We start from the raw sequence: 25,136 nt of genomic DNA, 5'->3' as shown, positions 1-25,136 counted from the left end.
TGCACCTTGTTGTCTCGGATTCTCCAGCATCTGCAGTTCCTACTATCTCTGATTCGAACATAAAACTAATACCAGTGATCTATGCTTGCAGAATGGAAAAAGACCCTTTGGTCCAACTTGCCTGGAAGGTTTGGATTCTAAGGAGAGGCTAAGTAGACTGGGACTCCACCACCACTCCCTGCCTTGTAAAATCTACAACATTGTGTTGTTCAGCAAGAGACATTTTTGAAATTAACAAAAAGATCTATCAAGTTAGGTTTCTGCCTAGCCCAATATCATCACATCATCTGGGATCATAAAACATCACCTCAGTACTCCACCTAATCAATGCTCCATACCAACCGGTTACACTAATTAACTTGAACGAATTATAACATCCAAAATTGTGAATTTTTTTCACAGCTACATCCACTGGAGAAGTCTGCCTACACAAAGCTGTATAAACTGCCATTCTTTACTCTTCCTTTCAAAGTGCATTGCCACAAGTGAGCCAAATTAAATTTTGGAAGCCAGGCTATTATTCTGTGCCTTCTTCAAAGTCTTTTTACACAACCCTTCTTCGATATTTGTTCAGTCTGCCTTTGTGTCATCAGCAAACTCAAGACTTTACACACATCTGAGAAACAATTTTCAAACTACCTCATATCCAAGCATTTCCTTCAACAAACCTAAGTGAAAGCCTTCCAAACAACCAATTTGCATAATACATACCGTGTTGCTGTAACCTATTCAAATTGAGAACTGCCTTTACAAATTCAACTATCAAATAAAAATCTGTCCTGCCTATCCATAATTAACAGAATCGAGGTGTTCGTTACTCTAATGTCAATTATAAGCAAAGTAATATATTGTCATAGCCACAGATGTTTTTCTTCCATGCAGGTAGCATACTGCACTGTCATCAGGTACATAAAAACAGTAAATCCAACTGATTTATTGCATAACCGAACATCAGATTTTAATTTTGTTGTGTTCTCGCAATGAGGCTACCTAGAAAAAGTTAACACCAAGATCATTAGCTTTAGTTAAGCTAATGGAAATAATACAGCAGTACTAAGCAAAGCAAATTAAAACATATTTGAATTCTGAGCTGCTGAAGAGACAATACCTTTTGTTGACATTTATTCTGGAAGTTAGCAGCAAACATTGCTGACCTCCCAAATTCTAAGAATCTAACTGGCTAATGTAAAAATTTAGTTGCAGTAGAAACACAAACTAAAAATCTTGCTCATTTTGAAAAACCAAAGGTCTTGTACTGATAGTGAAATTTGACAAGGGGTTGGGGGAAAATGAACTGATGTAATGAAGTAGAACGCATGCTGCAGCACAGCCCACTCAGGTTGGCAATGTTTATATGCAACTTCTAAACACATGGGCTTTGGCTAAAAACACTTGGTTTCTCTGTAACTCAAAGACTAGTTTCTGCAAGTAAATTAAAATGACTATTTACATTACTACCTTGCATATTTAGCATCAAACTAAGATATCAAGTGATACAGAAATAATCAGCATAATTTACAATTTTTTTTCTCCAAGTATGTAACTGCCCCGTAGAGGAACAGGAAAGCTACTACCCTATACCCCAAAAATTCACCTCGCCCTGCCATTCCCAAAAATCAAATTTCTGAATGTATAGATTAGACATATTATTTTGAAACTGGCTAAGATCATCCCAAATTGCTATGCAACGTAGGACGCACGTGTGCTGTAATTCATTGCCCTTCAGTGAAAATATCATGGAAAATATCAAGATGTATTCCTGGATTCTGTGTACAATGTTGTAAATCACAGTAAAAGTGCCAGGTGGTTGTGAGGTCATTAGGGTGGTAGGTCTCAAGCTGCTGTTTGTGGAATAGAGAAATAAGGTACAAGCAATGAAATACAAATGGAGGCAAAGATCCAAGTAACATCATTTTGTAGTATCGAAAAATAACATTTGTGCAAAGATGTAAAACAATAATGGAGAGATTAAAAAAAAGGCAGGAAGACTAGTGACAGCACTTGGTGGGCAGGGACGAACAGGGAAGAAAGAAGCATCAAGTCTAGACACAGCATGGGTTTCTTGAAGTTTAAAAAAACAATAGCCTATTACATTCAGGTCTTTAGAGAAGATTGCTGATTCACCAGAAATTGTGTCGGGACTTAAAAGGGTTACACTGTGGGAGACTGCATACATTAAGTAAATACTTTAGAAGGTTGAGGGAGGAGGGGGGGGGGGGGGAAAGAAGACCAGAGATTATGTTTATAATGGATAAGCAATTCAAAAAGGCTGGTCCAGATCTAACAAGCATAACTTTAAAATTAGACTAAGTATTAAAGAAAGAAACACTTCTGCACATAATGGATACTTGAAATCTGGAACTCACTGTCCCCAATAAGTTCTGGGTCAATTGAAAATTTAAATGCTATGATTGATAGATTTTTAGCATAGGTATCAAGGGAGGTATCAAATTGAGGTACGGATCATCCATGACCTCATGAATGGTGGAATAGGTTCAAGAGGTTTAACAGTTAACTCCTGTTCTTAATTATGATATACAGTGTACTAGAATTAGCATTTACAGTTAAAACCCTTTCACGGAAAGCCAATACATTTTCAGAAGGACTGTTACAATTCTAAAAGCTTACTATCTTCAGCCTTGACTAAAATGATTGCATCAGTATAGAGGAGAAAGAATTTTTAAAGCAAATTTACCTCCTAAAGAGATGCTGCAGAAGAACTGTCAAACAAAACGACCATACTTGGAATTAAAACTCAATGTAATGCCCATATCCACAGTGGATTCCAATATTCCTGGGACAGCATCTCAAAAGCTCTGTACAATTGCAGCAAGGCCCTTTTTTTTGCTGTACTTCAACCTCGATGCAATGAAGATGTCATGTGCCTTCCTAATTCCTTGTTGTACCTCAGTGATAACTTTTTATTCCCTGTAAAAGTACATCCACGTAGCTGTGAACATCATTTCCAGGGTTTACTATTTAAAAATTCTTTAAAAGTTAGTTATCGAAAGGGAATAACCTGACACTTTCCTACATTTCATCTGCCATTCTGCCCATTCACTTAACTAGTCTGTCTGAGACTTCTGTTCCTCCCCCTATTTAGCAAAAGCTAAATAGGTTGCAATTCTACACACTGGACTTTTTGAAGAATGAAGTAATCTCTTCGAAACTTACAGGATTCTTAAGGCACTTGATAGGGCGAATGCTGACAGGAGGTCTCCACTCATGGGAGGGTCTAAGACCAAAGGGCTTCAGAATAAATGGGTAGCAATTTAAGACTGAGATGAGGAATAATTTTTCTGTCAGGGGGTTTTGAGCCTTTGGAACTCCTTGCCTCAGAGACGTGTGGGGCAGATTCTTGGCATATATTTAAGGCTGAGATGGACTGATGCCTTTACTGATCAAGAATCGAAGGTTAGAAGGAAAAGCAAGAAAGAGGATGTCAGGAATGTCAGAGCAACGATGATCCTAATGAATAGCAAAGCTGGCTCAAGCAGCCTACTCTTGCTCCTTTTTCTCACGGTGTCATGACTCATACAGGAACAAGGCCAACTGTCATATCCGAGATAACACTGTAGAGCTGGATGAACACAGCAGGCCAAGCAGCATCATAGGAGCAGGAAGGCTGATGTTTCGGGCCCACACCCTTCTTCAGAAATGGGGGAGGGGAACGGGGTTCTGAAATAAATAGGGAGAGAGGGGGAGGCAGACAGAAGATGGATAAAGGAGAAGATAGGTGGAGAGGAGACAGACAGGTCAAAGAGGTGGGGATGGAGCCAGTAAAGGTGAGTGTAGGTGGGGAGGTAGGGAGGAGATAGGTCAGTCCAGGGGGCAGGATGAGGTTAGTAGGTAGGAGATGGGGATAGGTGGGAGGAAGGACAGGTTAGGGAGGCGGGGACGAGCTGGGCTGGTTTTGGGATGCGGTAGGGGGAGGGGAGATTTTGAAGCTCGTGAAATCCACATTGATACCATTGGGCTGCAGGGCTCCCAAGCGGAATATATGAGTTGCTGTTCCTGCAACCTTCAGGTGGCATCGTTGTGGCACTGCAGGAGGCCCAGGATGGACATGACGTCTGAGGAATTGGGGGGGGTGAAGAGTTGAAATAGTTCGCAACTGGGAGGTGCAGTTGTTTAGTGTGAACCGAGCGTAGGTGTTCTGCAAAACGGTCCCCAAGCCTCCACTTGGTTTCCCTGATGTAGAGGAGGCCACAACGGGAACAGCGGATGCAGTATACCACATTAGCAGATGTGCAGGTGAACATCTGCTTGATGTGGAAAGTCTTCTTGGGGCCTGGGATGGGGGTGAGGGGCGTGGTGTAGCACTTCCTGCGGTTGCAGGGAAAAGTGCCGGGTGTGGTGGGGCTGGAGGGGAGTGTGGAGCGGACAAGGGAGTCCCGGAGTGTGGGGTCCCTCCGGAAAGCAGATAAGGGTGGGGAGGGAAAAATGTCCTTGGTGGTGGGGTCGGATTGCAGATGGCGGAAATGTCAGAGGATGATGCGTTGGATCCGGAGGTTGGTGAGGTGGTACATGAGGTAGTTTGACCAGCCTTCCTATACTTGCTATCTTTTTGTTTCGGTTAAGAATAGCTACCTTGTAGGAATGAGAAGGATCAGCAACATATTCCTTGTCTAACTGATGGCAGTATGTATTGAGTGCAGAAAAAAGTAACAAATTCAACATTTAAATTTGACCGAGATCTTGTATGGGACTTCTCCACAAGCCAAAAGGAGCATAAGAAAGCTGAGTTGTCCAATCAGATTCAAGAACTTAGATATCAGCACTCCTTTGGTTCTTAGGGCTTGGGGTCTGAAGGAAATAACAGGGATAGAGAGGTGAAAGTAGTAAATTTGAAAGCAAAGACAAGGATTTTAAAGTTTAACCGTTGCTCAACTGAGCAACCATAGAAAGACAGGGACTTGACGAAAGTTAGGACAAGCACAAAGTTCAAGGTCTTAAGTTTTATGAAGAGTAGAACATTATGTCCCTGCCCAGTTTTCAATGGAATATTCAATTCTAGAGGTAACCGACAAGAAAGAGAATACATGAAAAAGAAGCAGAAAATCACTGTAAACATTTGCCTGACTGGTCAACAGAAACATGGCCTCCAGTCTTTGTTGATTCACTTCCCCAGAGTAAAAGCAATAAATTTTTCAAATTATTTAAAGGAAAGAAGCTATAACAAAAAAAAAAATCAGAATGGAAAAAAGGTGAAAGGAGACAAACGTCAACATCAACGCATAGGAATAGACAATCATTTAGAACAAGCAAATCCATTATGACCATAAAAAATAAATCAACACCATTATTTAACTTAATAATTTCAAACCCATAAGAAATAGGCTACTTAACCCCTCAAGACAGCCCCACTATTTAATAAAATCATGGCTGATTTGATATTCATCATGTCCACTTTCCTGCCCTTTCCCCATAACTCCTAGTTCTCGTGATCAAGAATCTATCTAGCCTTGACACTGTCCCCCACAGGTCTCCGTGGCAAGGCCTTTCAAAGACTCTCAACCTCAAAAGAAATTCCTATTCATCTCAGTCTTAAATTGGCTCATATTTATTCGAAGACTATGCCATCTCGTCCTAGACTCTCTCATGAGGGGAGACATTCTCTCAGCATTTACTCTGTCAAGCCCCTTAAGAATCTGATATGTTTCAATGAGATCATCTCATGTTCTTCTCAATTCCAGTGAGTGGAGTCCCAACCGGTTTAGCCTTTACTCTTATGACGATCCCTCCATTTGAGGAATCATCCAAGTGAATCTTCACTGAACTGCTTCCAATGAAATAATATCTCCTTTTAAAGGGGTCCAAATTGCTCACAGTGCTCCACTGGACTATTTGGTCTCACCAGCACCTTGCACAATTGTATAAGACTTCCCTATCCTTATACTCCAGCCCCCTTGAAACATGGGCCAACGTTCAATTAGACTTCCTGATCATCCTCACCAGGATTTGTCCCTGGGCGTCTTAAATTTCTACAGCTTAAAAAAAAAACAGCCATAGCAAAACAGACTACTCAGCATTATTCCTTCCTCAGGCCAGCCTGCTGAGATTGCTCTTCCTGTCCCCACTCAATTGATTGTATATACAGTTTGAAATTGGTCAGGTGAACATTTGCAATCATTTCTTTAGTCTAAGCATAATTGTTTCATTAACAATTTGGGGAATTTTATTTCACTATCTCCTGTTACTGGTGTATATCTAGTGTCTAATCCAAACTTATTCATGCCCTGTGCTTTAAGAGCATCACAGTGGCTCAGTGGTTAGTGCTGCTGCCTCAGTGTCAGGGACCCAGGTTTGATTCCACCCTCCAAGAACAAAGAAAATTACAGCACAGGAACAGGCCCTTCGGCCCTCCAAGCCTGCACTGATCCAGATCCTCCATCTAAACCTGTCGCCTATTTTCCAAGGATCTGTATTCCTCTGCTCCCTGCCCATTCATGTATCTGTCTAGATACATCTTAAATGACGCTATTGCGCCCGCCTCTACCACCTCCGCCGGCAACGCGTTCCAGGCACCCACCTCCCTCTGTGTAAAGAACTTTCCACGCATATCTGCCTTAAACGTTTCCCCTCTCACCTTGAAATCGTGACCCCTAGTAACTGAATCTTCCACTCTGGGGAAAAAGCTTCTTGCTATCCACCCTGTCAATACCTCTCATGATTTTGTAGACTTCAATCAGGTCCCCCTTCAACCTCCGTCTTTCTAATGTAAATAATCCTAATCTACTCAACCTCTCTTCATAGCTAGTGCCCTCCATACCAGGCAACATCCTGGTGAACCTCCTCTGCACCCTCTCCAAAGCACCCACATCCTTTTGGCAATGTGGCGACCAGAACTGTATGCAGTATTCCAAATGTGGTCAAACCAAACTCCTATACAACTGTAACATGACCTGCCAACTCTTGTACTCAATACCCCGTCTGATGAATGAAAGCATGCCGTATGCCTTCTTGACCACTATCGACCTGCACTGCCATCTTCAGGGTACAATGGACCCGAAAACCCAGATCTCTCTGTGCATCAATTTTCCCCAGGGCTTTTCCATTTACCGTATAGTTCACTCTTGAATTGGATCTTCCAAAATGCATCACTTCGCATTTGCCTGGATTGAACTCCATCTGCCATTTCTCCGCCCGACTCTCCAATCTATTTATATTCTGCTGCATTCTCCGACGGTTCCCTTCACTATCAGCCACTCCACCAATCTTAGTGTCATCTGCAAACTTGCTAATCAGACCATCTATACCTTCCTCCAGATCATTTATATATATATATCACAAACAACAGTGGTCCCAACACGGATCCCTGTGGAACACCACTGGGCACAGTCCTCCATTTTGAGAAACTCTCTTCCACTACAACTCTGTCCCCTGTTGCCCAGCCAGTTCTCATCTAGCTAGTACATCCTGGACCCCATGCAACTTCACTTCTCCATCAGCCTACCATGGGGAACCTTATCAAACGCCTTACTGAAGTCCATGTATATGATATCTACAGCCCTTCCCTCATCTATCAACTTTGTCACTTCCTCAAAGAATTCTATCAAGTTGGTAAGACATGACCTTCCCTGCACAAAACCATGCTGCCTATCACTAACAAGCCCATTTTCTTCCAAATGTAAATAGATCCTATCCCTCAGTATCTTCACCAGCAGCTTCCCCAGCACTGACGTCAGGCTCACCAGTCTATAATTACCTGGATTATCCTTGCTACCTTTCTTGAACAAGGGGACAACATTAGCAATTCTCCAGTCCTCCGGGACCTCACCCGTGCTCAAGGATGCTGCAAAGATATCTGTTAAGGCCCCAGCTATTTCCTCTCTCGCTTCCCTCAGCAACCTCTGATAGATCCCATCCGGACCTGGGGACTTGTCCGCCCTAATGCCTTTTCGAATATCCAACACATCCGCCCTCCTTATGCCAACTTGACCTAGAGTAATCAAACATCTATCCCTAACCTCAACATCCGTCATGTCCCTCTCCTCAGTGAATACCGATGCAAAGTACTCATTAAGAATCTCTCATTTTCTGACTCCTCGCATAACTTCCCTCCTTTGTCCTTGAGTGGGCCAACGCTGTCTCTGGTTACCCTCTTGTTCCTTATGTACAAATAAAAGGCTTTGCGATTTTCTTTAACCCTGTTTGCTAAAGATATTTCATGACCGCTTTTAGCCCTCTTAATTCCTTGTTTCAGATTGGTCCTACTTTCCCGATATTCTTCCACAGCTTCGTCTGTTTTCAGTCGCCTAGACCTTAAGTACGCTTCCTTTTTCCTCTTTGCTAGTCTCACAGTCATCCATGGTTCCCTAATCTTGCCCTTTCTATCCCTCATTTTCACAGGGATATGTCTGTCCTGCACTCTATTCAACCTCTCTTTAAAAGCCTCCCACATATCAAATGTGGATTTACCCTCAAACAGCTGCTCCCAATCCACATTCCCCAGCTCCTGCCAAATTTTTCTATAGTTGGCCTTCCCACAATTCAGCACTCTTCCTTTAGGACCACTCTCGTCTTTGTCCATCAGTATTCTAAAACTTCCAGAATTGTGATCACTATTCCCAAAGTAATCCCCTACTGAAACTTCAACCACCTGGCTGAGCTCATTCCCCAAAACCAGGTCCAGTATGGCCCCTTCCCGAGTTGGGCTATTTACATACTGCTCTACAAAACCCTCCTGGATGCTCCTTACAAATTCTGCTCCATCTAAACCCCTAACACTAAGTGAATCCCAGTCAATGTTGGGAAAATTAAAATCTCCCATCACCACCCTGTTGCTCCTACATCTTTCCATAATCTGTCTACATATTTGTATCCCCATCTCACGCTTGCTGTTGGGAGGCCTGTAGTACAGCCCCAACATTGTTACCGCACCCTTCCTATTTCTGAGCTCTGCCCATATTGCCTCACTGCTCGAGTCCTCCATAGTGCCCTCCTTCAGCACAACTGCGATATCCTCTTTGACCAGTAATGCAGCTCCTCCACCCCTTTTACCTCCCTCTCTATCCCGCGTGAAGCATCTATATCCTGGGATATAGCGTTGCCAATCTTGCCCTTCCCTCAACCAAGTCTCAGTAATAGCAATAACAATAACATACTGCGAGGTACTAATCCAAGCCCTAAATTCATCTGCCTTACCTACTACACTTCTCGCATTAAAACAAATGCACCTCAGACCACCTGTCCATTGGCATTCATCATCTGCTCTCTGCCTACTCTTCCCCTTAGTCACACTGACTTCATTATCTAGTTCCTTACAGGCTTTAGTTACTACTTCCTTACTGTCCACTAACTTCCTCATTTGGTTCCCATCCTCCTGCCACATTAGTTTAAACCCTTGCCAACAGCGTTAGCAAAAGCAGCCCCGAGGACATTGGTTCCAGTCCTGCCCAGGTGTAGACTGTCCGATTTGTAATAGTCCTCGTGTGGGCTTGCCCCCCCCACAGTCCAAAGGAAGGCAGGTTAGGCGATTTGGCCGTGTTAAATTGCCCAGCATCCCAGGATATGCAGGCTAGGTGGATTAACCATGGGCAGTGTGGGGTTACATGGATGGGGGTCATATGGGTCTGGGCAGATGCTCTTTGGAGGGTCAGTGTGGACTCAGTGGGCCAAATGCCTGCTTTCACACATATGAATTCTATAATTCAAATAATTCACTAAAATTTTGCTCTTGGTTAGATCAGTTGGCAGTTGGCTTGCAATGCCTGGGTTCAATTCCGAACTAGCTAAGATTACCAGGAAGGACGCTCCTTCTCAACATATCTGCTCACCCGAGGCCGAATGACCTTCGGGCTAAACCACCAATCATCTCTCAAAAACGAAAAAGCAGCCATACGGTCCAGCACGACTATGACAACTTTCCCTTTACTCTCTGATACCAAGCTTGCAGCCATACGCCCCATCCAACACACACATTTCAATGTGAGCAAAGCTTCCTGGATTTACTTTTCCCTCTATATGACAGAAAAAATAATGAAAATCAGATAAGCTTGACAGTGGTAAAGATCATATTTGAATCAAAACCATCTTCTAGAACTAATGACATCATTTCGGAAAAAAAATCAATGAATGCTCCCAACATCCTATTCATGGAATAACACAGTGTGAAGCTGGAAGAACGCAGCAGGCCAGTCAGCATCAAAGGACCAAGAAAGAATGAAGTTTTGGAACGGGACCCTTCTTCAGAAATGGCTGCCCAGTCTACTGTGTTCCTCCAGCTCCACACTTACCTCTGACTCCAGCATCTGCAGTTCTTACCATCCTATTCATGGAATACTCCTTTGATAGGAAGAGGTAAAGCGGGGAGCATTTTACACACTATCTCTGAAGGAAATATAAATCAAGACGAAACATCTAAAAAAGTAGCTGCTTTCTGATACAAAAAAAACTGAGTGGTCAAGGAACAGTAAATAAATACCAGGAGTTGTAACTGAGTGTAGAGGTGATTGTCATCCAACTGTCACTAGGTATGGGGTCGGAATCCTTACAGTATGGAAACAGGCCATTCAGTCCAACAAGTCCACACCGCCCCTCCGAAGAGCATCCCACCCAGACCCATTCCCCTACCCCTGTATTTCCCATGTCTAACCCACCTAATCTGAGCACTATGGGCAATTTATGGGTCATAGAGATGTCCAACACCCTGCAGTCTAACTTGTCCATGCTGACCAGATACCCTAAAAATATCTAGTCCCATTTGCCAACAGGTTTTCCCATATTCCTCTAAACCCTTCCTATTCATATACCCATCCAAATGCCTTTTAAAGGTTGTAACTATACCAACCTCCACCACTTTCTCTGGCAGCTCATTCTATACACACACCACCCTCTGTGAAAAGGTTGCCCCTTAGGTCCCTTTTCAATCTTTCTCCTCTCACCTTAAACCTGTGCCCTCCAGTTTTGGACTGCCACCCATCCTGGGGAAAAGACCTTGTCTATTTTCCTTATCCATGCTCATCATGATTTTATAAACCTCTAAAGGTCACCCCTCAGCCTCAGATGCTCCAGGGAAAATAGCTCCAGTCGATGTAGCCTCTCCCTATAGCTCAAAGCCTCCAACCCTGGCAACATCCTTCCTAAAGCAGGGATTGCATGTAGTATGCCAATAGTAGCCTAACCAATGTCCTGTACAGCTGCAACATGATCTCCCAACTCCTATACTCCATGCAATGACTAATAAAGGCAAGCATGCCAAACACTTTCTTCACCATCCTATCTACTGGAGACTCTACTTCCAAGGAAGAATGAACCTGCACTTTAAGGTCTCTTTGTTCAGCAATACTGCCCAGGACCTTACCATTAAGTGTATAAACCTGCCCTCATTTGCCTTTCCAAAATGCTGCACCTCACACTTATCTAAATTAAACTCCACCTGCTACTCCTTGCCTTATCGGTCCAGCTGATCAAGAGCCCATTGCACTTTGAAATAACCTTTGTGTCCACTACACCTTCAATTTTGGTGTCATCTGCAAACTTACTAACCATACCTAATGTCCACATCCAAAATCACTTACGTAACTGACGAAAAGTAGTGGAGCCAGCACCGATCCTTGTGGCACACCGCCGGTCATTGGCCTCCAGTCTAAAAAGCAATCCTTCACCACCACCCTGTCTTTTATCTTCGAATCAGTTGTGTCCAAATGGCTAGTTCTCCCTGTATTCCATGTGATTAACTTTGCTAATCAGTCTACCATGAGGAACCTTGTCGAACACCTTACTGAAGTCCATATAGATCACATCCATTGCTCTGTCTTCATCATTTCTTCTTTGTTACTACTTCGAAAAATAACTCATTCAATTTAATGAGACAGGATTTCCCACGCGCAAAGCCATGTCAACTACCCCAATCAGTCCTTGCCTTTCCAAATACATGTAAATCCTGCACCTCAGGATTGCCTCTAACAACTTGCTCACCACTGATGTCAGACACCAGGTTATAGTTCCCTAGCTTTTTGTTACCACATTGCTTAAGTATTGGCACATTAGCCAACCTCCAGTCTTCCGGCACCTCAACTGTGGCTGTCGATGATACAAATATCTCAGCAAGGGGCCCAGCGATCGCTTCCCACAGAGTTGTATAGTACACCTAAATCAGGTCCCAGGGATTTATCCACTTTTATGCGTCTTAAGCCATTCAGCAGCACGTGGTCTGTATATAGACATTATTCAAGATGTCGCTATTTCCTTTCCCACGTTCTCTATCTTCCATATCCTTCTCCACAGTAAACATTGATGCAAAATACTCGTTTAGTACTTCCCCATCTCCTGTGGTTCCACACATTGGTGGCCTTGCTAATCTTTAAGGAGTCCTATTCTCTCACCAGTAACACTTGACCTTAAATGTATTTGTAGAATGCCTTTGGATTCTCCTTAACACTATTTGCCAAAGTGCTCTCATGTCCCCTTTTTGCCCTCCTGATTTCTCATTTAAAGTATATTCCTACTGCCTTTATACTCCTCTAGGGATTCACTCTATCTCTACTGTCTATAGCTGACATGCGCTTCCTTCTTGGTCTTGACCAAAACCTTAATTTCTCTCGTCATCCAGCATTCGCTACACCTACCTGCCTTGCCCTTCACCCTAACAGGAACATACTGCCTCTGGACTTCCGTTATCTCATTTTTGAAGGTTTCCAGCTGTCCTTTTATCTGCTAACACCCACCCCATATCAACTTTTCAAAGTTCTTGCCTAAAACCGTCAAAATTGGCCTCCCTCCAATTTAGAATTTTAACTTGTAGATCCAGTCTATTGTTTTGCATCACTATTTTAAAACTAATAGAATTATGGTCACTGGCTGCCAAAGTCCTCCCCCATTGACACCTCAACAACCTGCCCCGCCTTATTTCCCTAGTAGGTACATCCACATACTGAATCAGAAAATTTTCTTGTACACAAATTCTTCTCCATCCAAACCCTTAATCCAATGGCAGTCCCAGGCTACGTCTGAAAAATTAAAATCCCCTACCATAACCACCCTATTAGTCTTAGCACAACATTGCTGCAGACAAAACAGGGCATTCAGGGGTTACAGAAATGCCGAATGCTGGCAATGGAAATATCACATTGGTGCACCAGGGGGAGCTTTACCATGCAGCTGACTTTGTAGCACCTGGCCTGGGAGGGCTCAACACCAACTCTGGTTGTCTGCATTCTGCTCTATATCTTATTACCAAGCTGGTGAATATTCTCAAAATGCAAAGGATGAATTTGATTTTAATTACTGTTAATTGCCAGCTTCAATGAATCAATGTAAATTTGCACAAGTTACATTTTTGACAAATAATTGTACTGCAAAATTTATTCAATTTTGATTTTTCTTCATTAGGAAATACATGTGAATTGTAAAGCAATTCCACACACTGGACATGATTCTTGAGGTTCCAAAACAATATGGGAGTTCATTTTTAATATCACAGAATCTTTATTTTAATTCAGGATCCCAAAAGTTCAGCTTTTCTGAGCCAAGTCAAAACTAGTGTCATTAAATCATTTCTACTTTTAAGAAAAATGGAATTAACAGATTAACAGTTTGACAGTGTAAAAGTTGCTATTCATACCAGAAAGATGTTTTCAAATTACAACACTAATACAAATCATATAAAGCATCAAATGTTTTCAGAAGTGCCTCGTGCATTATGAAATTGAAGAGGGTGTTAAAGGTGGCAATGTGTTTAGTTGCCAACTCTCAACAAATTTCACAAGTAGCAAACTCTATATTTTTTACACAGCAAGAATTGCAACCCAAGGGTAAAATAAGGACAACAAGGCATAAAATGGTTGGCTTAGTCAAATCGACAGAACTATCAGGGCATCATACTCAAGTTATTCTCATATTACTTACTGGTGATATTGAACAACGTGAAATCAAATCACCATTTGTGTTTCACAAACTTGAACTGGGCACTGAGATTTGCCATGAGCAAGATTTCAGTGTTCATAAAGCAGCTGATAAACCAGGAAGATGATCACAGGGATGTGGTGGTATTATTTAAGGAGGAAATTAATAGTTATAAATCAAAACAATATACTAGAAGGTTCTATCTAGAACTAAAGAAATAAGAAGTTAGAATTTGACAAAAGCACAGTATTAAGGAGTCCTTGGAAAACTAGAGGCAACTGGAAGTGGGGATGTTTTCTGATGATAGCACAGTGTTGAACACAATATGCAACTAATCAGATATGGAAGCAGTTCACATCCACATGCACTAAGACCTGAATACTTAGGCTTGGATTGACAAGTGGAAAAGTAACATTCATGCCACACAAGTCCCAAGCAGCGGCTATCTCAGACTATAGATTAACCAACCATTGTGCCATAATGGTTATTTGCATTACCATCACCAAAATCCCAAATATCAATATCCTGGATGCTACTACTGATCAGAAACTGAACGAGCCATACAAATATCTGGCATGTCAGACGCTAGAAATCCAGTACTAAGTAACTTGCTCCTCAACTCCTGTACATCACATCCAAAGTAAGTCAGGGATGTGATGGAATACTTCCCACCTGCCTGGATGAGTGCAGCTCTAACACTCAAAAAGCTCAACATTACCCAAGACAAAGCAGCCTGGTAGATTGGTACAGTATCTACAAACATTCCACTTCCTTCGCCACCTATGTACAGCACCAATGTATCAACAAAGTTCAAAGCAGAAATTTACCAAGATTCCTAGATGCACCTATCAAACCCAAAGTCACTACCATCTAGAAATACAAGGGAACAAATAAATGGCAGCATCACATGCAAACTCCACTCCAAGTTCCACAACACCAGACTTGGAAATATTTTGCTGTTCCTTCAGTGTTTTCAAGTCAAAATTCTGGAACTCCTTCCCTAACAGTGCTATGTTGTACCTACACCAAAATCGGACTGCAGTGATTCAAGGTGACAGCCTACCACCACCTTCAAGGGCAATTAGGGATGGGCAATATACGCTGTCCCAGCCAGTGAATCCTACAAGCCACAAAATAATTAAAACAGGAAGAGTGGGGCAAAGAGTCAGTTTTCTAGTGTTCAAATTATTATTACACAGCTCCAAACAATAACAAGATAAATAAGAAAATCTGTGGAATACGAATGGCATGCAACAAAAAGAAAAAACAAAAAAGAGTAGCAACATTTAGACTTCAAACTACCTAATACAGACTGGGTAAAAAGAGCCCATGTTAGGAATGGAAAGGAATTGCTCAGGTGTACAAGAAAGCTTCCTTGATCAACATTCCTCCAGTTCCTCTAGCTCTAAGAAACGAAGCTCTAAGAAACTAAATATAGCGTATAATGTAATACAATTCACCACAATTATGACAAGAGATCAAAGTAACAGGTAAGCAAGTAATACCATCAAGTGTTATATCAGGAATAAGTGGTTAGTTTGAGAATACATTAGGTCCAGCATAGGCCCCAAAGAAGCTTCAATTTAGGGTTTTCGGGTATGATCTTTCCTTTACAAAGCCATGCTCTTCTCTCTGATCAGGTGAAAAATTTTTAAGTGTTCAATCACTCTCTCTAATTTTAGATTTGAACAAACATTCTGATAACACATACTAAGCTAATTCGCTTATAATATTTAATTATATAGTTTCTTGGTTTGTCTCCCTCACCTTTCTTCAATACTAGCATGAATTAACACCATGAGAAACAATTTTCCAATCTATAGAAATCGTTCTCTTTATTTGGAAGACTATACGGACTGTCTCTCAATCCCAAGCAAACACAAACAAATTTCACAGTATTAAGAGCATAAAGTAGAGATACTATTGAAGCAATTTTGTACTAAGATAACAAACACAGTTGATCATGGTAGTTACTAAGCACTTGCTTTCTTTTGCCATTTATTTTCCCATTTATTGCTTGCAGTTAAAAGCAACCAACTAGTATGCACGAAAGTCACATTTAAAACAAATCTGTGAAGCATTTTATTTCAAAGTAATTGGGTATAACTGTGAAACACTGACCAACTGAATGCACAATTCAGATAATGAATCAACTAGAATGTTGGCAGTTTCAGTCTGCATTCAGATGCAGAAATAAAGAAAACCTACTCATGCGTCAGAAGTGTATTTATTACTACTACTTTTGACCCAATTTAAAATTTAAACACATTAAGAACATAAATCCTTCACTTCGACCTGTCCCTTCATACCCATTCTCTTGTCCACATTTAGGGGATGGGACAGTCTAGTGATATTATCACTGGCCTGTCAATCCAGAGTGCCAGGTAATGTTCTGGTGACCTGGATTCGAGTCCCGCCATAGATGGTGGAACTTTAATTAAAAAAAAAAGGAGTCCACAAATCTGTTGTTCATTGTCGGGAAAAAAAAACCCCATCTGGCTAATAATGCTCTTTAGGGAAGAAAACTGACATCCTTACATGATCTGGTCTACATACGACTCCAGGCCCACAGCAAATGTGGTTTGACTCTTAACTGCCCTCTGGGCAATAAGTATTAGCTGAACCAGCGATGCCCGCATCACGTTAGTACCAAGTACCACGGTTTTCAATTAATACAAAAAAAAGGCCCACCATGCTTGGAGGCAATAATCAGACAATTAAGACATTTTTAATCAACCTGTTCATTAAACATGTTTTGGGCAGATGGGGCTTGAACCCTTCCACTGGATCAGAGATGTTAGCACTGCACCACAGAAAGCCCTAAAAGGTCAATATCAGAGTGGTACTTTGAACCCACACCCCTTGAAAGGAATTATGATTCACCAGGCTTCAGCAAGGCCAAAAAGTTACATTCCTCAAAACTAGCACTTAGACAACTTGAGAAGATAGCAGTTAAGGTTCCAGCAGCATGTGAAATCGGATCATTACACATCATTAGACAATGTATCCCCAACTCAGATAAAAGGTGCACGCTAGGTTGAAGGAGATAAAGGTGCAGGATGTGCTGGTCAAAGAAGTTAGGTTCAAGCAGAATCTGAGAAAAAATGAAAAGGAAGAGGAATAAATAGTTTAGGAAATGAATTCCACAGTAGAAGCCCTGGACAGAAAAGTATATGGCTACAGTGTATATCATCCATAGGAAGAGGTTTCTCAGCAAAGTTATATGGTTACTTCATCAGCATTGCCCACTCTCACCACCGAACAACAACTGAACGGGAAGACCTTCTTTCTTCATACTGACTGGGCAGCTACAATTAATCTTTAGTTAGAGTGCCAAAGCTCTGGAACTTCTCATCCATCAGTACTGTCAAGAACACCTTCATCATACAGGTTACAACAGTTCAAAAAGACAGCCTGCCAAGACCTTCAAAGAGAACTAGGCAAGCAAAATAAAAATGACAACCGTGCCAGCAACATTCATGTTCAAGCAAAATAACTGAAAACACAATAATCAGTAAACAGTAAAGAGACATAAAAGGACAATGAAGAAATTCAAACATGCATTCAGCAGCAAAAGAATAGGGATGAGGGTAAATTATCTTAATATATAGTATTAGAGTAGGCTTTCAAGGCAATGGAGTGCGCAATGTGTTCAAAGTTCAGCTGAATGGGTGAATAGATAGTTGAGTGCAACAACCCAAGACAAAGACAAAGACCTTGATGGTCAATAGAATTGCCAGAGAGGGTACAGATCTTGATGCCAAGGCCAAATATGGCATGTTTCACAATTTACTCTAACATCTAATATCAGATCATTGATGAATCCATCGATCAGATATGGCCCAGAACATGAACTAATAGATCAATGCTAACGACTCTTCAGTCGCAGCGATAGTGAAAAAGACACTGAGGCAGCAATGGGTGAGTGAAATCAAAACGCAAAAGGATAAGGGAAGAAGAAAGTGGGTAGACAAACCTGAATAAAGAAAAACCAGTGTCGGAAGGGAAAAGAAAAGCTACAAAGGAGGATAAAGGGAAACAGCACAGAACATTTGGGGAAACTTGCATGCAATTTTTCTCCACCACTGGAAAGCTGTTAATCTCTGGTAATTAAAATCAGCATTTGCTAGAATACAAACAGAAATGAGGGTGGTCAGTTCGGGGAACATGTATGTTTTTAGTGGAAAAAGAAAGCAGTAATGAAAAAGGTTTTCAACAGTATGAAAGGCTTTAGGAGGATATTTAATACAAGACTAGTTGGTTGGTTGAAGTGGCAAAAAGGGTTTATAGACTCATTTAACACCTGATGAATACAAGAGTATGGGCATACAACAGCCAAGATGAGACTGAGCAAATTGTGCTGTAACGTTAAATGTTGCTGAATCCTGAATAACTTGCTATGAACGACAAACTTTTACTGGGAACGTCAACATTAGTAGGACGTGGCTTGGTATAGGGGATTTTCGCTATGAAGAAAGGTTGGACAGACTGGGTTTATTTTCACTAGAACACAAGAGGTTGATGGGCAACCTGTTAGAAGTTTAAAAGATTGTGAATGGTATGATTAGAGTGGAAAGAATGAGGCTTTTTCCCAAGGTGGAGGGGGTCAATTACTAAGCGACACAGGTTCAAGGTGAAGGGCATGAAGTTTAAAACAGACATGCGAGGCAAGTTTTTCATACAAAGGGTGGCGACTGCCTGGAACACACTGCCAGAGGAGATGGTGGAAGCAGACAACAGCAGCATTCAAGCAGCACCTGGACAAATACGTGAATAGGAAGGGAAGAGAGGAATATGGATCCTATAAGTGAAGACAGTTTTAGACTGAAAGGGCAAAATGTGTCAGCGCACACTTGGAAGGGCTGAACGGCCTGTTTCTGTACCATATTGTTTTTTGTTTTCTTAAATTTACTCATAATGACTACTTCTCTCGATGCTCTGCTTACTTACTGCTGCAAAACATGTGGACTTCAGACAAGAGCAGATTCACACAACTGTGATGGCCTCAATGATAGCCTAGATCAATGCATGAAAAGGTGCACATGTAACACATTAGTCTGGCTATATAGTGTGACCAGTGTTCCTATCATCAGAAGGTAGAAGTGCTTAGAGGAGACAGGTTTCATTTAATGGTTCCATTTACTCATTATGATACACTTGAACTTAGAAATACTGTGTTGCTTTAAAATTTCAGTTTTTGTACTCACGCTGTATGTGAATAAGCTGCTTTGGCATCTTGAACTCCCCACTGTAGACAGATTCATAGTAGGCAATATTGCTTTCCGCCTCTGGGACAGGAATAACCATGTTATCCCGCTTCTCTCCATAAACCTGTTGTGCTGAAATCGCCCGCTGGAGATGGTGCTCCTGAAAAAAGTTGAAGAAAAATTATTAATGCATAGCAATACTTGTTAATGAGATATCACTTCTGGAGTAACAGCACTTCAAAGCGAAACTTGCATTGGCTCATGAAGTGAGACTTTTATTGGTAACTAAGCAATATTATTCTATTACATCTCATATCTGCAGAATCAGTTTCAATTATAATCAGATCCAATACTGTAAGCCAATGAAACAAATCTCCAAACCACTTTTTTTTTGGGGGGGGGGGTTAAATGGGGATTAAGGGTAAAAACAAAACTGTTAGAAAATTCTGGATATTTCCTTAATCTCAATACATAAGTGAATAGAACTGCAATTTGTAGACTGACAACAAGTGCATCCAGTATCTTTTAATTCAATTGTGGAATCGTTCCAATGTCCAAACACCCATATAAGTAATAACAAACCAAAAGATATTTTTGACCATTTTTCAGCTGAGCCATCACCCAGCAAGCAAAAAGCTAACAATCCCGAATGAAATGTAACTAAGCCAAATATTTTTGATATTCAACCCGCTCAAAAATTCAAAACATCACAGAAAATTACTGAAATTACATCTGATAATTATACATTTAGGCAATATGCCTATAGCATATATACATACTATGCAGCGTTGTTTGTATGTAGTGCTAATATTTTTGGAAGGTTTTCATTTTCATGCAAAGTGGGAACCGAGTAATTAATTGCATATTTGTGGGTGAAATTCTAGAGAGTCAAATTCTGAATCCTGAACCAGTGCATCACTACATGGAAAAATTAATATCTTTTCGACCTGCCTTCACTTTGCTCAAACAATAAACTCAAGCACCTCACAACAACATTCACAAGCTGTCCAAAACAAATTTAAAAGATGTGTTGAGATCTCAATTCAGGAGAAATAAATATGCTTCATTACTGCTGCCATTCATGTTGCCTATGTCAAATTTTTTACACTTCAAGTGCATAGAAACAGCATTTAAAAGTACTGATTTTGTAAGGTATACTGGCAATGCAGTGTTCCATTCCTGTGACATCAAACTGAAACACAGTTGGTTGACAACATTATAAAGTGGAACTTGGCCATTCGATTTACATTTATTCTCCTCCAGGTAAACGCAAGTTGATACAGGTCCTTTCCAACTTGGGGTTTGGGAAGTCAGTCATCCACCTGCGATGCACAAGGTAGTTTCAAAGGGTCTGCTGAAAGTAAAATTCTAGCTATTGCTCACTTCTGAGCCCCTCATCAATGAATGGTAGCAATGCCTTTGCACCTTTATAGGAGGACAGGAGCTGTGAAAAATCAGCACATAACTAAAAAGAAAGTCAAGAATACCATAGATAACAAGAGTGTGGAGCTGGGAGGAGCAAAGCAGGCCAGAAGAAGGGTCCCGATCCGAAACGTCAACTTTCTTGCTCCTCTGATGCTGCCTGGCATGCTGTGCTCCTCCAGCTCCACATTTACCTCTGACCCCAGCATCGACAGTTCTTACTATCTCTCAAGAATACCATAACCTTTTGCAATGTGATTACTTGCTCACCATTTGGCCAACATAGTTAAATGACAGATGCTGGTACAGCGGTAATGTGCCAGCATTATTAATCCAGGAGCCATGCCCATTGCTTTGGAAACAAGTGTTTAAACAATGGGTGGATTTTAAATTCAATTAATGAAATCTGGCATACAAAACTAATCTTCATAATGGTGGTCCATAATGGCTATCAATTGTTGTGAAAACACATCTTTCAGGGAATGAAATCTGGCATTCCAACCTGGTCTTGTCTATTGTTGGTCTGGAATCAAATATAACGTGGTTGCTTCTTAAATGCCTCTGAAAATGGCATCACAAACCATTCAGCTCTCAGTTGAAGGGCAGTTAGGGATGGGCAACAAATATTGGACTGCAAATGATGCTAAGTATTTTAAAAAGGTTACCTTTATTCTATCCTTTTCTATTGCTTCCAGACAGCATTAGTTGTTTTGCCCTCCTCCATACATTTGGAACTTCTTTACTGCTTCCTTTGACTAAGTGCCAATTCTCGTCATTCAATCTTCCCCGATTTTCATCCAATCAGATTATTTTTGTTCTTACTGCACCCTTCACCATCCCCAACTCTTCATGTGCAATAAGACCATAATACAGGAGCATAATTAGGCCACTTGACCCATCATGTCCGCTCTGCCATTCGATCATGGCTGATATGGATCTCAACACCATTCTCTTGCCTTATCCCCGTAACCTGTGATCCCCTTAATCAAGAATCGATCCAACTCTGTCTTAATTACACTCAATGACTTGACCTCCACAGCATTCTGTGGCAATGTGTTCCAAAGATTCACCACCTTCTGACTGAAGGTCCTCATCTCCAGTCTAAAAGGGTTGTGCCCTTGAGTCCTAGTTTCTCTTACTCATGGAAACAGCTTCTCCATGTTGACTCTATCCAGGCCTCTCAATATTCTCCAAGTTTCGGATTCTCCCCAACCCCATCCTAGTAAACTCTTATCGAGAACAGACCCAGACTCCTCAACTGCTCATATGACAAGCCCTTCATCCCTGGGATCATTCTTGTAAACCAGCTCTGGACCCCCTCCAATGCTGGCACATCCTTCCATAGACACAGGTCCCAAAACTGCTCACAATATTCCAAATGTGGTCTGATCACAGCCTTATATAGCCTCAGCAGTATGTTCCTGCTTGTGTGTTCTAGCCCTCTTAAAATGAATGCTTACATTGCATTTGCCATCCTAACTGCCAAATGAACTTGTGTTTTAGCTTTAAGAGAATCTTGAACTTGACTCCCAAGTCCCTTTGTGATTTAGATTTCTGAAGCCTTTTCCGATTTACAAAATAATCCACACTTCAATTCTTCCACTAAGAGAGTGCATAACCACACACTCTTACATTGTATTCCACCTGTCACTTCTTTGCTTCTCTCCTAGTTAACATTAACCTTGAAACTATTGACAACTGAACTGTTTATTCTCGCCAGTCACTTTTCACTCGATTGAATGATTTAACTTACCAAGTTGGACAGCTATTGCAGATTGTGTTAGCGAAGTTATTCCTCCCCACTGCCCCCCCAACCCACTGAAAAAAAAAAAAATCAGTATCCAAGATTAGACTGAATTAAGGTTTTTGTCCCACAGCTTCACTTATTTTCTGGAAACACGTCCAATTCCTTCTGCAGCCTACCTGCTTCCTCAACGTGTCCCTCCACCTATCTTGCCATCATCTGCAACCTTAGCAATAAGATCCCACATTCCTCCTTCTAGATTGTTAATGTATAACTTGGAAATATTATGAACCTTGAGGAGGAGAACTGTGTAGAACCTCAAAAAAGGACAAACAGGCTGATGCAATGACCATAGAATTGGCAGATGAAGTTTAATGCAGTCACGATCGGAATCATTTTGTTAGGAAGAACAGACAAAACAAAAATAAAGGATATAATTCCATATTGCATGTAGGAGCTCGGATATGCCTAAGTCATTGAAGGTGGCAGGACAAGTTGAGAGAACATTTAACAAACAATACAGTATCCTAGCTTCAGTAACGAGGCCTGTCCCTTCACACATCTTTGTATCATCTGCAAATTTAGCAACAATGCCGTCACTTCCTTTGACCAGATCATCAACACGTAACACGAAGAGTTGTGGTCCCAACACTAAGCCCTGCAGAACTCCACTAGTCATTGGCAGTCATCCTGAAAGAGACCCCTTTATCCCCACTCTGCCTTCAGCTGGTCAGCCAATCTTCTATCCATGACAGTACATTGCCCCTAACACCATGGGCTCTTATCGGATTCAGCAGACTCCTACTCAGCACCTTGTCAAACGCTTTCTGGAAATTAAATACATCTCATTCACTGGCTCTCCTTTGTCTGACTTGCTTGTTACCTCCTCAAAGAATTCTAACAGATTTGCCGGGCCTCACCTCCCCTTGACAAAGCCATGCTGAATCTGGCCTATTTTACCATGCACTTCAAAAGGTACTCTGCAATCTCATCAATACCGGACTCTAAAATCTTATCAACGACCTATAATTTCCAATCTTCTGCTTCTCTGCCTTCCTAAACAAGGGTGTTTAGTTAGCTCTTTTCCAGTCCCTCTGGGAACTTGCCTCACTCCACTGATTCCTGAAAGATCACCAATTCCTCCACAATCTCAATTACCTCCTGCAAAACCCTGGATGTAGTCCATCTAGTCTAGGTGATATCTGCAACTTCAGACCTCCGTATCTTTTCCTCAGCGACGGCCACTATACTCACCTGTGCCCCAACTCTGGTGAAGTTCTCTTATGCTGCTAGTGTCTTCCACAAGACAGATGGAAGATACTAATTCAGTTCCTACATTTCTTTGATCTCCATTACTACTTCTCCAGCCTCATTTGCCAGCAGTCCAATGTCAATTTTTATTCCTATTTTACTTTTTAGGTATCTTCATAAAACCTCCAATCTTTTATGCTACTAACCAGCTTATCCCTTAATTTCTGCGGTGCTTCCCAAATTATCCCCGAAACTCCTGTCATGATGAGACCATTTCCATGCCACATGCCTCTGACTCGAAGCTCCCCATCCAATGCTGGCCAGCTCCTCCCTTATGTCTTTGAAGTTAGCTTTAGTCAACTGGAAGTAGCTTCCTAATCAAAATTTGCCTCATTGCACATCATATCCAGAACTGCCTGCTCCTCCTCGGATGATGTCTGACCTGTGCTTCTCCAGCTCCACATTTATTGACTCGAGCTTCCAACATCTGTAGTCCTAACTGTCTCCAACTGCCTGCTCCCTAGAGGGCTCTACCACAAACTGCTCCAAAAAACAAACTATCTCAGACATTCCACAAATTCTTTTCCTTGGGATCCACTAACCTGATTTTCCCAGCCCACCTGCATATTGAAGCCCAATATGATTAACATATCAGTGCCTTACTTCCATGCCTTTTCTATCCTCCAATTTATTGTGTGCCCCGTATCCCTACAGCTCAGAGGGCTGTATGTAACTCCCATCAAGGTCTTCTTTCCTTTGTAGTTCCTCAACTCTACCCACACAGATTCTACACCTTCAGACCCTATATTGCTTCTTGCTATTTAATTTCATTTCTTACGAAAGGAGGCAATCCCATCCTTTCTGCCTGTCTTTTTGATTGGATGTTTTCCTTGGATGATTAGTTTCCAGCCCTGATCCCCTTGCAGGCAAGTCTGTCCGCTGCCCACAACATGCAAATTTCAGCCTGCGCTAGTGCTCATTTATCTTGTTTTGGGTACTATCTATATTTAAATACAACACTCAGTCCAGGGTTGACCACTCCCAAGCTCATAGCAAGAACTGCAGATGCTGGAGTCAGAGATGATGCAGTGTGGATTTGGAGGAACACAACAGGTCAGACAGCAGAGGAGCAGGAGAGTCAACGTTTCGGGCCTAGGCCCTTCATCAGGGCCTGATGAAGCGTCTAGGCCTGAATCAGCGGCTCTCCTACTCCACTGATGCTGCCTGGCCTGTGTTCCTCCAGCTACACACTGTATCGCCCCCACCTGCCATGCCTGAAGTTAGATTCCTGACCCTTTTCATAGTTTATCTTATTACTTGCTCTGGAAATTTATAACCTTTCCACAGCCCTTTGCCCCTTTAACTTTACTATTACTTTCCAAGCAACTGAAGCCACTCCCCTACTATTTAAAAGCCCTATCTACAGCCCTAGGTAGGAGCGCGCATCCCTTCGGAACAGCACCCTCTTTACCCAGCACTGGTGCCAATGTACCATGAATTCAAACCCATTTCTCCCACACCAATCTTTACCTCGAATCCTGTCGACCCTGTGCCAAGTAGCTCGCGGCTCAGTTAGTAATCCCGAGATAACCAGAGCAGATAGGGTCACAGACAAGGTGCAGAGCTGGATGAACACAGCAGGCCAAGCAGCATCACAGGAGCAG

General features: G+C 41.8%; 1 protein-coding gene across 3 annotated transcripts in view; it reads right to left on the bottom strand.

Moving 5' to 3' along the window:
• The window catches only part of LOC109914232 (enhancer of polycomb homolog 1), a 218,676-nt gene that overhangs the window by 41,912 nt on the left and 151,628 nt on the right, over positions 1–25,136 (bottom strand). For all 3 annotated transcript variants that reach the window (XM_048613313.1, XM_048613311.1, XM_048613304.1), the window contains one exon: positions 19,056–19,215. In XM_048613313.1, the coding sequence (XP_048469270.1) occupies positions 19,056–19,215 (160 nt within the window). The remainder of the gene's footprint in view (positions 1–19,055; positions 19,216–25,136) is intronic.

The sequence above is a fragment of the Rhincodon typus genome, chromosome 2, assembly GCF_021869965.1.
Source record: "Rhincodon typus isolate 14 chromosome 2, sRhiTyp1.1, whole genome shotgun sequence".
Lineage (NCBI taxonomy): Eukaryota > Metazoa > Chordata > Chondrichthyes > Orectolobiformes > Rhincodontidae > Rhincodon > Rhincodon typus.
Note: the sequence above shows the minus strand (reverse complement) of the source record. Positions and strands in the feature narration are given on the sequence as shown.